The sequence below is a fragment of the Chanos chanos genome, chromosome 7, assembly GCF_902362185.1.
Source record: "Chanos chanos chromosome 7, fChaCha1.1, whole genome shotgun sequence".
Lineage (NCBI taxonomy): Eukaryota > Metazoa > Chordata > Actinopteri > Gonorynchiformes > Chanidae > Chanos > Chanos chanos.
In genome coordinates this window covers 5,474,365-5,487,115 of record NC_044501.1, presented here as the reverse complement: position 1 = coordinate 5,487,115, position 12,751 = coordinate 5,474,365, and the positions used below count along the sequence as shown (strand labels likewise).

Genomic DNA, 12,751 nt, shown 5'->3' with positions numbered 1-12,751 from the left:
ATTAACCCTTTCATACTAAGATGAATGAAGCATTCTTATATTATCATAAAGATTTTTGATTCATGTGTGAGAGGAAATTAATAACGTTAAAAGTTCATATAATACTTTGCTTGGATAGTTCAGTCTACTTGTTGATTAAATCCAAATGGTGACTATTCAGTGAACCATCTCTGTAAAGAGAAAGATAAACTAAAGGAAATGTGATCACAAAGACAAAAGAAATATTCATCAGGGAAGAAGAAGGATGGTTTCTAGTTGAAGGTTGATTTTAGATGACTTGTTTGAGAGAGAGAGATGTTTTAACATGAGAAGAGGAAGTGAGGAAGGTTTGTACAGTAAAACATGTTAACCACACTCTCTGAGGACAGTTTATCAAATTGACTATATTTATATGTGTGACAACTTCAGGGTGGCAGTCAAATGATGATACTGAGACCTGCAACACCATGGTAAGAGACATAAGACAATAACTTTTCTTTCTTAAAGAGCTTTTGCAGTTTTAAAAAACTACATTTAAAATGGAATATAATAACAAAGCTTCTTCTGCTGAATAATGTGAGAAATGAACTGACTCATTCCTTTGACTCCTTTGACACATGTAGTTGCAGTAATAAGCGATTAAGATTTCAGAATAACAAACTACATTTTAAGTGTAAGTTTTTGAAAAAAATTGAAGACAGTGATGACGGTGTGTAAAAGTGTTTTTGCTTTCTGTAATGCCTTGGACAATTAAACCAACAAAACAATATTATGACACAGGTTATTGTGATGCCATCATTTGAAATGTCTCTTCCTCCTTCTCTGGTCTTTCTGTTTATGGTTCAGGGTGAGTCTGTTCTCTCTCCTTATTCTTTAAAAATGAAATGAAACAAAGTAGAAAGTCTGGCTGCACAAACTGAATGCATTTGAAATGTACCAACACTAGAGTATAATTTTCCCATTGGTATCTGTGTACTATGTTCTGTGCTTTGTGTTTCACTAAAAAAGGTCTTGAATGTATGAGATAAATGTATGTGAAATGGATCAGAGCGACTGTATAACTGTGCTTAAGGCCTCTGTTTACAACGTCCTCTCAGTTAACACATCTATAAATAAATAAATACATAAGACGGCCTTTCTCTGCTGCCTTCTGACTGGCTCTCAATTTGATCTCAGCTCAGTGACCTGCATGCAGTATCATTCTGAGATCTTTAGTTACACAAACAAACTCACAAGTGACATCAACAACGTTTTCATTAAACTCACTATCAAAACCTCACACAAGCATGAATGACATTTATTCTGAATTCACTTATCCAGACACAGGGGTGCCTGCAGGATTTCATCTTAGGGTAACGAAACCTGACCATGCACGGGCACTTGCACGCATGTCGCACACACGCACACGCATCGAAAGAGAGCTGAGAGAGAGACACACCACTGACTGTTTAGTGGATAATTAATCTGGCCTACCTATTTGAAGTTTACTCTCCTTCATCACGTCGCATTAGAGCTTATTCTCACTGTCTGTTTTCATTTCATAGGGGCAAGATCAGTGAGTCTGTCAGTGTGTTGCATAAATAAGTCTTTAGACGCCTCAGAGTGCTAAATGAGTGTTTGGCAGAGGCTGTGGACACTGGCATAGTTAGAAGGGCTTTCAGCACACAGTGAATGTTGGTAGAAATCTGCCGTACTCGAACATTAACTAGCTAGCGTAGGAGCGTAACTGGTGATCATTTTGGGGGAAAGCGCCTCATTCGAAAAGATACAATGAAACATTCTGGGCATCAGCTAACCAATCAGATTTCCCTTATCCACGTATTTGCACAACAGGAGGCAAAGGTTTGACGACATCAACCTCCTTCACGATTGTTTCTGTGGTAGCATTGACAACAGACCAGATATTGATCACATAGCCTAACTGAAGAGTGTTTAGCTGGAGGAGAAATATAAAGTGGACTTGCACATGATCAATGAATATCAGTAAACACTCAGAGACGGTCACCATGTCATTCCCCGCTCACAAATCGGGAATCTCATGGTACGCATTGTGCATATAGACGTACAGCAGCTAGTGCCCGTGTACAGAAACTTTGCTCACATGACATTTATTTAGACTCAAATGACCCTGTTCTAATGTATCATTATGCAACATATATAATGATGATAATGATAATGATGATGATGATGATGATGATGTGTGTGTGTTATGTGTTTCAGGTATTTATGGTCAGGATTGGGGTGTCACATATAATCCTGATAGTATCTGTGCCCTGAAGGGTTCATCAGTAACCATGTCCTGCTCCTACACATATCCCACTGGTCATACAGTCCAAACAGTTTTCTGGACAAAACATGAAGTTGGGGAGCCCTCTGATTTGTCTGAAGACTCAGGTTATAAAGGCAGGGTTCGTTATCTTGGAGATACACGGTCAGACTGTAGCATGAAACTAATTAGCGTGACTCAGACAGATTCAAGGAGGTATCGATTCAGATTTATGACCTATAACGAGAAGTGGCTTGGTCAACCTGGAGTTCGACTGTCAATTACAGGTACATTTTCACCCAGAATCTCCTGTTCTCTCTGTGTATAAAAATCCAATCAGTTCTGTTCACACTGAGTGTACTGAGTGAATCTGAGATCTTCTCTGTTCTCTCCTGTTTTCAGACCTACAGGTGGAGACTCCAGAGAGAGTGAAGGAGGGTGATACAGTCACTCTGACATGTAAAACCACCTGTTCTCTGAGTAACAGTCCAATCTTCATCTGGTATAAAAATGGACATGTTTTAACAAGGAGAAACATCAGGAACAATGAACTCTCTTTCCAGTCAGTCAGCTCTGAGGATAGAGGCAGTTATATGTGTGCTGTACAAGGCCATGAGGATCTTCCCTCTTCTGCTGTCACTCTCACTGTCATATGTGCGTGGAAAAGACTTTGATCACAGATTTCTATTATGAAATAATTGATGTTCATGAAATATGATATTATATGTCCACATATTTCTCTCATTAGATACTTTTGTGAATTGGTGAAAAAGAAAGACATTTTATTCACACAGAGTTTGCCATTCTAAAACTGCAATATGCAATATTTTGCTGAACTTTTTTGTTGTTGTTGTTTCATTCAGATGCTCCAAAAAATACCACAGTGTCAGTCAGTCCCTCTGGTGAAATAGTGGAGGGCAGTTCAGTGACTCTGACCTGCAGCAGTGATGCTAATCCACCAGCCACATACACCTGGTTTAAGAAGAATGAAACTGTCACTATAGGAAAACAAAAAACCCACAGGATCAACAATATCAGCTCTGAGGACAGTGGAGATTATCAGTGCAAATCCAATAATCAACATGGACATCAGTATTCAAATACTGTATCTCTGAATGTTTTATGTAAGTAAGATATGATGTGACTCTTGATGTTTGTGGTTTCATTAAGACCTCAATGGTTATTGTGTGTTTTGTATCTTTTCTTTTCTCTAGATCCTCCAAGAAATACCACAGTGTCAGTCAGTCCCTCTGGTGAAATAGTGGAGGGCAGTTCAGTGACTCTGACCTGCAGCAGTGATGCTAATCCACCAGCCACCTACACCTGGTTTAAGAAGAGTGGAACTGTCACTATAGGAAAAGAAGAAACCTACAGGATCAACAAGATCAGCTCTGAGGACAGTGGAGAATATCACTGCAAGTTCAGTAATCAACATGGACATCAGTATTCAAATACTGTATCTCTGAATGTTTTATGTAAGTGAAACATGATATGACTCTTCAAGTTTGTGGTTTATTATGACCTAAATAGTGACTGTGTGTTTTGTATAGGATGTTTTTTGTTGTTTTCTCTAGATCCTCCAAGAAATACCACAGTGTCAGTCAGTCCCTCTGGTGAAATAGTGGAGGGCAGTTCAGTGACTCTGACCTGCAGCAGTGATGCTAATCCACCACAGATAAGCTACACCTGGTATAAAGAGAGTGTAGCTTCACCTGTAGGATATGGACAGAGTTACATCATCAACAACATTCAGTCCAGTAACAGTGGACTGTACTACTGTGAGGCCCAGAATAAACATGGCTCTCAGAAAACCACTGCTGTACCAATCACACTGAAAGGTACAGAAACTGTCATAGATGTTGTCATATGAAATCTGTCTTAACTAGAGCTATGATGAAGTGATTTGGACTTTGTTTTCTCAGGAGACTACAACACTGTCATTTATATAGTTACTGGGATCACAGTGTGTGGAGGAACTCTACTTCTCATTGGTTTAATGTGGATGAGGTCAGTCAACATGTGGGAATTTACATTCAAAATCTCAGGGACTAATGATCCAACTCATCTACATCTGAATGTGTTTGTAGAACTGGAAAAAAAAGTGTTGATGGCAAAAATATTATTTCCTCATCATATCTTTGTTCATTTGTATATCGATAGAAAGAAGAAAAGGGGGAGCGATTCTTCAGCACAAGGTTCAAAACAGGCAAGCGTTGTTCTTGTTAATTATTATTATTGCTATTGTTATTGTTGTTGTTGTTGCTGTTGTTTGAGTTCTTGTGGTTGTTTTGTTGATGTTGTTGTTGTTGTTGCTATTGTTGTTGTTGATGATGATGATGTCATTGTTGTTGTTTTAGTTGTTGTTTTAATTCTTGCTGAATCTCTCAGAATGTTACCTGGGATGTATTGCAGAAAGCAGAGGGCTGTACTATGAAGCAAGGTAACTGGCTTATCCTGGTAACTTCTGGTTCAGTTCACTCAGGGTGAGTAGTAAACCTCCTAATAAATGGCTTTGTTTTGCCAAGAGAATGAAGCCATAGGTCTCCTCTGTTAGGAGGTTTACTACTTACTCTGAGTTAACTTAACCAGAACTTACCTTTACCTCGTTTCATAGAACAGGCCCAAGGGCTCAGTGAAAACTATGTGTTAGTTAACTTAGGGCAACTAGTAAACCTTATAGCGGTAAACAGCAGACTGAGAGAGGTCTACTTTTAGTTGGGCGCCAGACGCCCTCTAGGAGCGTCACAGAGAGAGAGAGAGAAGAAGAAGAAGAAGAAGAAGAAGGTAAAAAAATAAGAAGAATAGTCTTGTCTACTTTTACCACCATCAGACCGCATAGGCGTCTAGTAGGGAGACCGTGGTAGGGCTTACATATTTCACAAATGCGTACAAAACCATGCAACAATGTTACTGAACTTTAATACTGTGGCATGTATGGGGATAGGTGGGCGGAGTGTCCCAGCATGCACTGGGGCAATGGACTTTATATTAGCCCAAGTTAGCTATTGTTGGTTCATGTTTCCCTTTTTGTGTCTACTCAAATTGTATGTGTATTGTTGATCAAGTTGTCATTGCGTTTTGATGTTCAGTTCATGTGACAGTTTGTGCACTTGTCTGTGTGAATGATGCCTTCCCCTCCTACCATGTAAGACATTTAAGTGTATATCATTTTGGGTGTTTGTTAATGCATGTGTAAGGCTGATACATGACAGTACAACGTGAAACTACATTTGTTACTTAACTGCTGCAACATACAGTCTAGGTGTCTAGTCTTTAGAAAGGCAAATAACTGCTGGAATAACAACAATGGTAAAAACGGCTAAAGATACGGTGAACAGACACTGCGATTTATCAGGAATAGTCCCAGTTTCAACCTGGGTGAACCGAGTCCCGACAAATGTCCGTAAAACACTAAAATGTACCTGTTTTCAACACTCACTACCAAATTGTCCCGGTTAACCGGTTAACCAGCAGTTTCTATCAGTTGATTTTCAACTGGAACCAGACCGATACATTCCAGTAGAAATTTGTATTGGTTTTTCTACTGGGCATTCCAGTAGAAACCAGTTATGAAACCAGTTGAATGTGTTTCAGTTTCCTTATAAAAACCAATAGGAACCAGTTAAAATTGCTATTGGTTTTCAAATGGTTTTCTACTGGTGCTCTACTGGATTTCAGTTGGATGTCTACTGGGATTTTCTGCTGGTCTTGAACTGGAATTTCCAGTAGGGTTTTCACCACAATTAAAATATTAACTATAATACTAGTTTCCAGCGCTTACATACACGTTTATCATGTTCTGTCCCACTCCTTATTATCTAACCCAGGGGTGGGCAAATCCAGTCCTGGAGGGCCGGTGTCCTGTTGGTTTTTGTTTTCACCTCTTAGCTACCTGTTGATTTTCACTTCAAAAACAGGTGTGCATGCTCTTCAGCCAATCAGAGACTATATTTAATTGGTTGACAAGAAAAACAGCAGGACCATGGCCCTCCAGGACCAGATTTGCCCACCCCGATCAAGCAAAAAACACAAACAACAATGCACCTCGTGTCTGAATTCAACAGTGATGTGTGTGTATATGTGTGTCAGTCAATCAGTATGTCGTTGTCAAAGTTGTTGCCATGACGTTTGTGGCTCAATCAATCTGTCAGTAAGTTAACGGTTAGCATCATGCCAAAGGGAAAGTCAGTCTTTTCTAAAGACCTTCAGAAGGCTACCCGTTTCTTCATGAAGCAGCCGACAACGAAAATGAGGACGGTACAGGAGGACATTCTCAGTCACCCACGGCAGAAATGCCGACATAAAAGAAGGCCAAACAGTGGCTATAAGCAGGAAGTAGCACTGTTGCGACCTACTTCAGGAGGGTAAACTCCAGTGACAAATTCAGTTGTATTTCAAAAGAAAAAAATCACAACTATTTTTGCAATTTTCACTGGCTCCCACAATTTCATCACAAAAAAAAATGCCAAAGAGCATCGCAACATGCCTCGAAATGTTTTAGAGGAGCTGCATTTTAGGCTGCAACAATCCCAAAAAAGCCTCGCAAAATTCTGGAGGAACTGATCAGTGTGTCGGCAATGTTTTGAGCTCGCTCCAGTTTACTGCTGTGTTGAGTTTTGGTTGTGGTCACATGTCTGGTTTTGCATAGCATAGAGCTTTAGCAAATATCAGTGTGTCAAATGCCATGTTAGAGGGCCCTCTAGAGGAATTGGAGCAATACAGCAAGAAGCTAACTGTTACAGTGCAGTGATTTTGTTTTGAAGTGTAAGGGTTGGTTAATGGATTCCGATGCTACTGTACCACTTTATTTATTTATTTATTTATTTATTTATTTATTTATTATATTTTCACCTATGAGTTTCTCCATGACACACCCACAGTCTCCTGTGTCAAACTATCCACACAAAAACTCTTGACTGGAGGAAACTGTTTGGTGAAAACACGAGGAATGATCACCTTCTAGTTGTCCCTGATTAACCCCTGCATCAGCACAGGCCCAGAAAGCCAAGATCAGAGCAGAGTACAGGGGAGGAACATTTTCTATCTGTGTGTTGAGTTATTGCTGCTTCATGAACTAATATGAAGTCATGCAGGATACCGCTGTTCAAGGAGGTAACAAATTAAGACAGGAGCTGGAAACATGTGCTCAGTGCTGTTGGATTGCTCCTCTGATGTTAAGTAAAGAGACAAGTTGACCTGAACTTTGTGTTGAGTTGTTTGTTTGCTTGCTTTTTGTATTGTTTTGTTTTTGTTTTATGTTTTTTTTTAACCCCCATTTGTTTAACAGGAATTCTCAAGTCATATATATATATATGTGTGTGTGTGTGTGTGTGTACACACACACACGCACACACACACACACACACACATATATATATATATATATAATTTTTTTTTCCTTTTTTTTTTTTAATTTGTCTTTCAGAACTGTCTGTATAGTGATGTACAACCGAGAGGCTTCTGTGCTGACAACACATCACATGACCCAGGCACTCAGGATGACCTAGCCAATCAGGATGATGATCTGTATGCCAATGTGACTTTTTCAAACCTTCAGTCTTCATGCTCTGTCTCTGACATTTGTGACGATGATATATATGCTAACATGTAGACATGGTGACAATGTCATGAAAACAACACAGGCACATGACATTCAATGACAGTGGAGCTTAGAGGTTTCCTCTTTATTTTGTTTCATTATTTATTCCACAATGCTGTTTCTGGGCTGTCTTTTGGGTTGAGCATATTCAAACTGTTGTCATTTACATTTACATTTACATTTACATATTTTAGCATTTTACTTATGCATTCATCATTTAAATGTTAACTATGTTTTTAATGCAATGCTGAGATCAATGTAAAGTTATTATTTGAACTATTACCTTTCTGTAGATTGATATAATTACAAATACTTCTTTTTATTTCTACACAGTGTCATTTTTTTGCTGGAATCTGCCATTTTGAGTCCCTGTTTGAAACATGAAATTAAATGAATGTAAATTCCTGATAATCTTTTTAAAATGCCTTTCTGTGACTGTCCTTTAGCGATATTGATTTTAGATGTTTGTATGTTTCTAGGTTTTTAATCACAGTTTGTTATTGCCTAATACTGGTATGATTTTAATGTTGTTTATGTTCAGGAAAATGAATATGTCATTTTTTCATTCAGGATGGTGCCCAAATACCTGCACTGGCTTACTGTCTCCACAGCTATGCCACTGATGACAGTTGCTATCGTGACAGGAGGGTTTTGGTGGAAGTCAATAAGCATCTCTTTTGTCTTAGATATGCTGAGTTACAAATATGAATCATCACACCATTTGATAAAATTGTCCAAGACTGGACCATGGCCCACCTCAAGGTGTATGTTTTTCAGTACTACCTCACAATTTAAGAGATAAAACACACACACACACACACACACACACACACACACACACAAGTAAAATTAAAAAAAAAAAAATCTATTCCTTGTAATTCACATTTTCAAAGTGAAATCCAAATGCTTAGCAACAATTTGACTTAATCTAAACAAAACAAACAAACAAACAAAACACTTGTATGTAGGATTACAGTAAATCTGAACATTGATTGTGATTCAGAAAACTGACATAGAACTAGACCTGGTGCTTAGTTTGATTTCATCCACACCATCACCAGCAGCTGGAAAGAGACTGGAACCATCTTCAGTCCTGTAATAGTTACATGCTTTGAAGAAGAATCTCTAAATTTGGTAGGTTGACAGCTCTGGAGTGTAGTGACATTTCCAACCTGTTCTCATGGAACTGGAATTGAACATTAATATGTGTTGACATACACCATGGACAAAATGCCACTAATCAAATTTACTTGAGAAACTGTTGCAGTTCCCAACTAGTTCAGCGCTCTCAGTACTCAAGTTAATTTTCAAAATGATGTCTTGAATGTCATTTCATTGAGAATCGATATAAATAAAGAAAGGTTGTTTTAGAAACTTTTCTGATGCTTAAGATTAACACTTAAAAGTAGGTTTACTTTTAAGTCTCACAATCATTTTTTCTGTACAGACCAGACTGTGGTGTTGTTGAAGGTAGTCTGAGAAAAATGGAAGATGCACAGTTAGTCCAGTTTTCTTGCAGGGTCTTTCAAGCTGGCCGCTTACGGGATTTCATTTGGTGGAGTTCAGGTGTGTACCAGGGAGCTGAGTGTGTTAATGAAACCTTTTTTTGTTGTTGTTTTAACGGGACCCAGCCGATCAAGACAGGAGGAGAGCATGTCATTATAAACCAAATCAGAGGGACCACCAGACAGCAGGGGAGGGGAGGCAGACATGTTACTGTCCGGAGAAGCTAAAGGAACAGAGGGAGGGTCAGATTTGAGATTCCTGAAGGATATTTTACATTTTTCTTTTAGAATGGGGATAAGGACATCGATGTTCATGGTGATTGGCAGGTGGTCAGAGACACTGAGGTTGAAGCTGGAGAGCTGATGTACTTAACCATCTTTATTCAATACTCCTTTTCCATGTTTTACCATCCAGCTAAACCACTCGCCTTAACACCTTACAGATATCAGGCTCAACGTTTTAATGCACCATTTGATCACAAGTCGATAATGATCTGTCATAGAGAAGACCGGATCACCTCAGAGGTTAGTTTACCATGTGAGTGGAATTCAAACCATTCCCACACTCACTCACAAACTATATAGAAGAAAAGAAAATTAAACAATCCTGTACAACGTTACAGAATAATCGCACGTATTGAACCAATAATCAGTGCTATAGCTGTGAACATAGGGATTTAGATAACCACTGTATGATTAACCAACAGCTGACATATTTGATATCTGCGGGTTGTCGCAATGAACGCTTACATTCGCGTTTCTGTTCTCTAACTACATGACAAATCACTTCCTATTTTATTGAATGTGGTGATCCAGGAACTTAGCGAGAGGCATTTAATTTGGAGAGCATTACTGTATTTGCTACATTAATATATTATGTAATATACATTAGAATTTAGAATTAGAAATTTAGAATATGTTAAGGCTAGTGAAGAGTTATTCTGAATAATTTCTAGGTTCAGTGTTTCAGGCCGCTGAGCTACAAATGGAGTTTTCAGAATAACTATAATTTCACTGGGTTCACGTTCTTAAGTAAGATCATGGGTACAGTTAAGTGATATTCGTATTAAGTGTGATATTCACAGTGAACTATCAACCATATTTTCTCTATACCAGTGGCATGACAGCTGGATTCACAGTTGGAGGAAACACTTTTAAGCGCGATATTTAAATCACCCCCCCCCCACCCCCCCAGCATGCTCTCAGCCAGCACCCTGCCCTGACACACATGCCTGCACAGAGAGAGAGAGAGAGAGAGAGAGAGAGAGAGAGAGAGAGAGAGAGAGAAAGAGAGAGAGAGAAAGAGAGAGGGGGGAGGGCCGGGGTCAAGCACCTCTCTTTAACCACTTCCTCTTTTTTCATCTGAAACTCCTTCAGCTTCAGCTGGGCTAATGTTAAAGTAAAGTGTTACGCACCCAGAGGTGGGTAGTAACGAGTAACGTTTACTCCACTACCTGTACTTTAGTAACTTTAGTCCAATACTCATAGGAGTAGTTTTACTGCACAATACTTTTCACTTTTACTCGAGTACATTTAACCCTGCACAGAGAGAGAGAGAGACAGAGAGAGAGAGAGAGAGAGAGAGAGACAGAGTGAGAGAGAATGAGAGAGACAGAGAGAATGAGAGAGAGAAAGAGAGAGAGAGACAGAGAGAGAGATAGAGAGACAGAGACAGAGAGAGAGAGACTGAGAGAGAGAGAGGTTCAAGCTCTTTTCTTTAACCTCTTCCTCCATTTTAATCTGAAACTTCTTCACCTTCAGCTAGGCTAGTATCGATAAAGTACTATAGGCAACTTTGGTAAATGTGCTTATGTCTATCTCTCGCTACATACAAATGGCTCATCCCACGACACTGTATTCACACATAAGTGAAAACATTTCCCCTGAGGGGGGGCGACATTATCCCTGGTTAGAAATGACTTGGCTTGGGCGACTTGTTTTCTTAGGCCTGCTGGAAAGCCTGTGGCTCTGTCACGGACACAGGTTCTTAGCCAGGTTCACTTCGAGGTCACCTCCTCGATTCAGTCCTCATGTGCTCAGTGTTTTCAGAAGCAGGCCTTGCTAGAGGAAACAGTAGAGAGTGTTGTGTTGTGTCCTTGAAATAAACCTGCTTCTGGATGGCTTAATTAGCCACTCCCCCTTGAGGTTCATGGTTTTGAGATGTGGTTTACAATGCTGGGGCTTTACAGGACTTTGCCATTTAAGACACAGCCTATCAGTTTGACCTGTCATAGTTTGACCTATCATAGTTTGACCTATCATAGTTTGACCTGTCATAGTTTGACCTATCATAGTTTGACCTGTCATAGTTTGACCTATCATAGTTTGCCCTATCATAGTTTGACCTATCATAGTTTGATCTGTCATAGTTTGACCTATCATAGTTTGACCTGTCATAGTTTGACCTATCATAGTTTGACCTATCATAGTTTGACTTCACAGTCTGAAAGCCCCTCTGCAGTGTGAACATTCATCATATGTTGAAATAAACAGCAACAGATTAAAAAAAGAAAATTGATACAGCCACACTTAAGAATGAACAGAGCTTTTAAGTTACTATGACTTTTAAGAGTAGTTATATATACTGAGAAGCTATGCCCTCTCTTGGAGACTTTTTAAAACTATTTGTACATCTTTTACCTTTATATTTCATTCAGTCTGTAGTCAATATGTAGCAGGTGGCTGAACAGGCAATAAAGGAGACTCCTGTCTTAGGTCCTGCACTTCATGGTGTGAAGAAGTCAGAGGATTGTTTTTACAGTAAAAGTACTGTTGCTTTTACTGTAAATGAGTATTTTAAAACTAGTTTATTTTAAAAATACAAAGTGCATTCATAGCTTTTTCTAAGAGGGAATTCTACAGTTGTAATTAGATTAATCTTAGATTCGTTAACATTAAATGACTGAATGACTGAATGTCTGTTTTATCTTTTTTTTTTCCTGATTATGAAGGTGATCAAACTGAACATAAGCACTGGGGAAAAATATGAAAAACAGTAAGTTGAGGATAGAACATAGAGAACACGCTTTTTATCACGTACATAAGACTGTGTCTTGTCAGACTCATTTCTTCCAGTACATACACAGGCTCTCTTAAAGACTATTTCTCACAGCTCTCCTCTGCCCTCTGCTGGTCATTAAGCATTCTGTTTCTCCGGTTCAGTCATTCAGTCATTCAGTCATCAGTTTCACCTGTCTTTTGTTATGTAGCTGTACTGATCTCTGTGTATATATACCCTCGTGTCTCTTTGCCTTATTGTGAAGTCTTGATTCTGACTCTTATCAGTTATAAGTCTTGTGTTTCTGTAAGTTCCAAAAACTGTTTGGACCTGTACCTGTGTGTTCTCTTTCTCCATCTGCCTGTATCTGAATTTGTTCCCTGAGCTTTGTGTCTTTCACACTG

At 39.0% G+C, this 12,751-nt stretch overlaps 1 protein-coding gene across 1 annotated transcript; it reads left to right on the top strand.

Moving 5' to 3' along the window:
* Positions 1-783: 783 nt before the first annotated feature.
* On the top strand, positions 784-4,115 carry LOC115815884 (B-cell receptor CD22-like). The gene is made up of 6 exons (XM_030778854.1): positions 784-826; positions 2,200-2,532; positions 2,648-2,899; positions 3,109-3,369; positions 3,460-3,720; positions 3,820-4,115. Exons 1-6 carry the CDS (start codon positions 784-786, stop codon positions 4,113-4,115), a joined length of 1,446 nt encoding a protein of 481 aa, XP_030634714.1.
* The last annotated feature ends 8,636 nt before the right edge of the window (positions 4,116-12,751 follow it).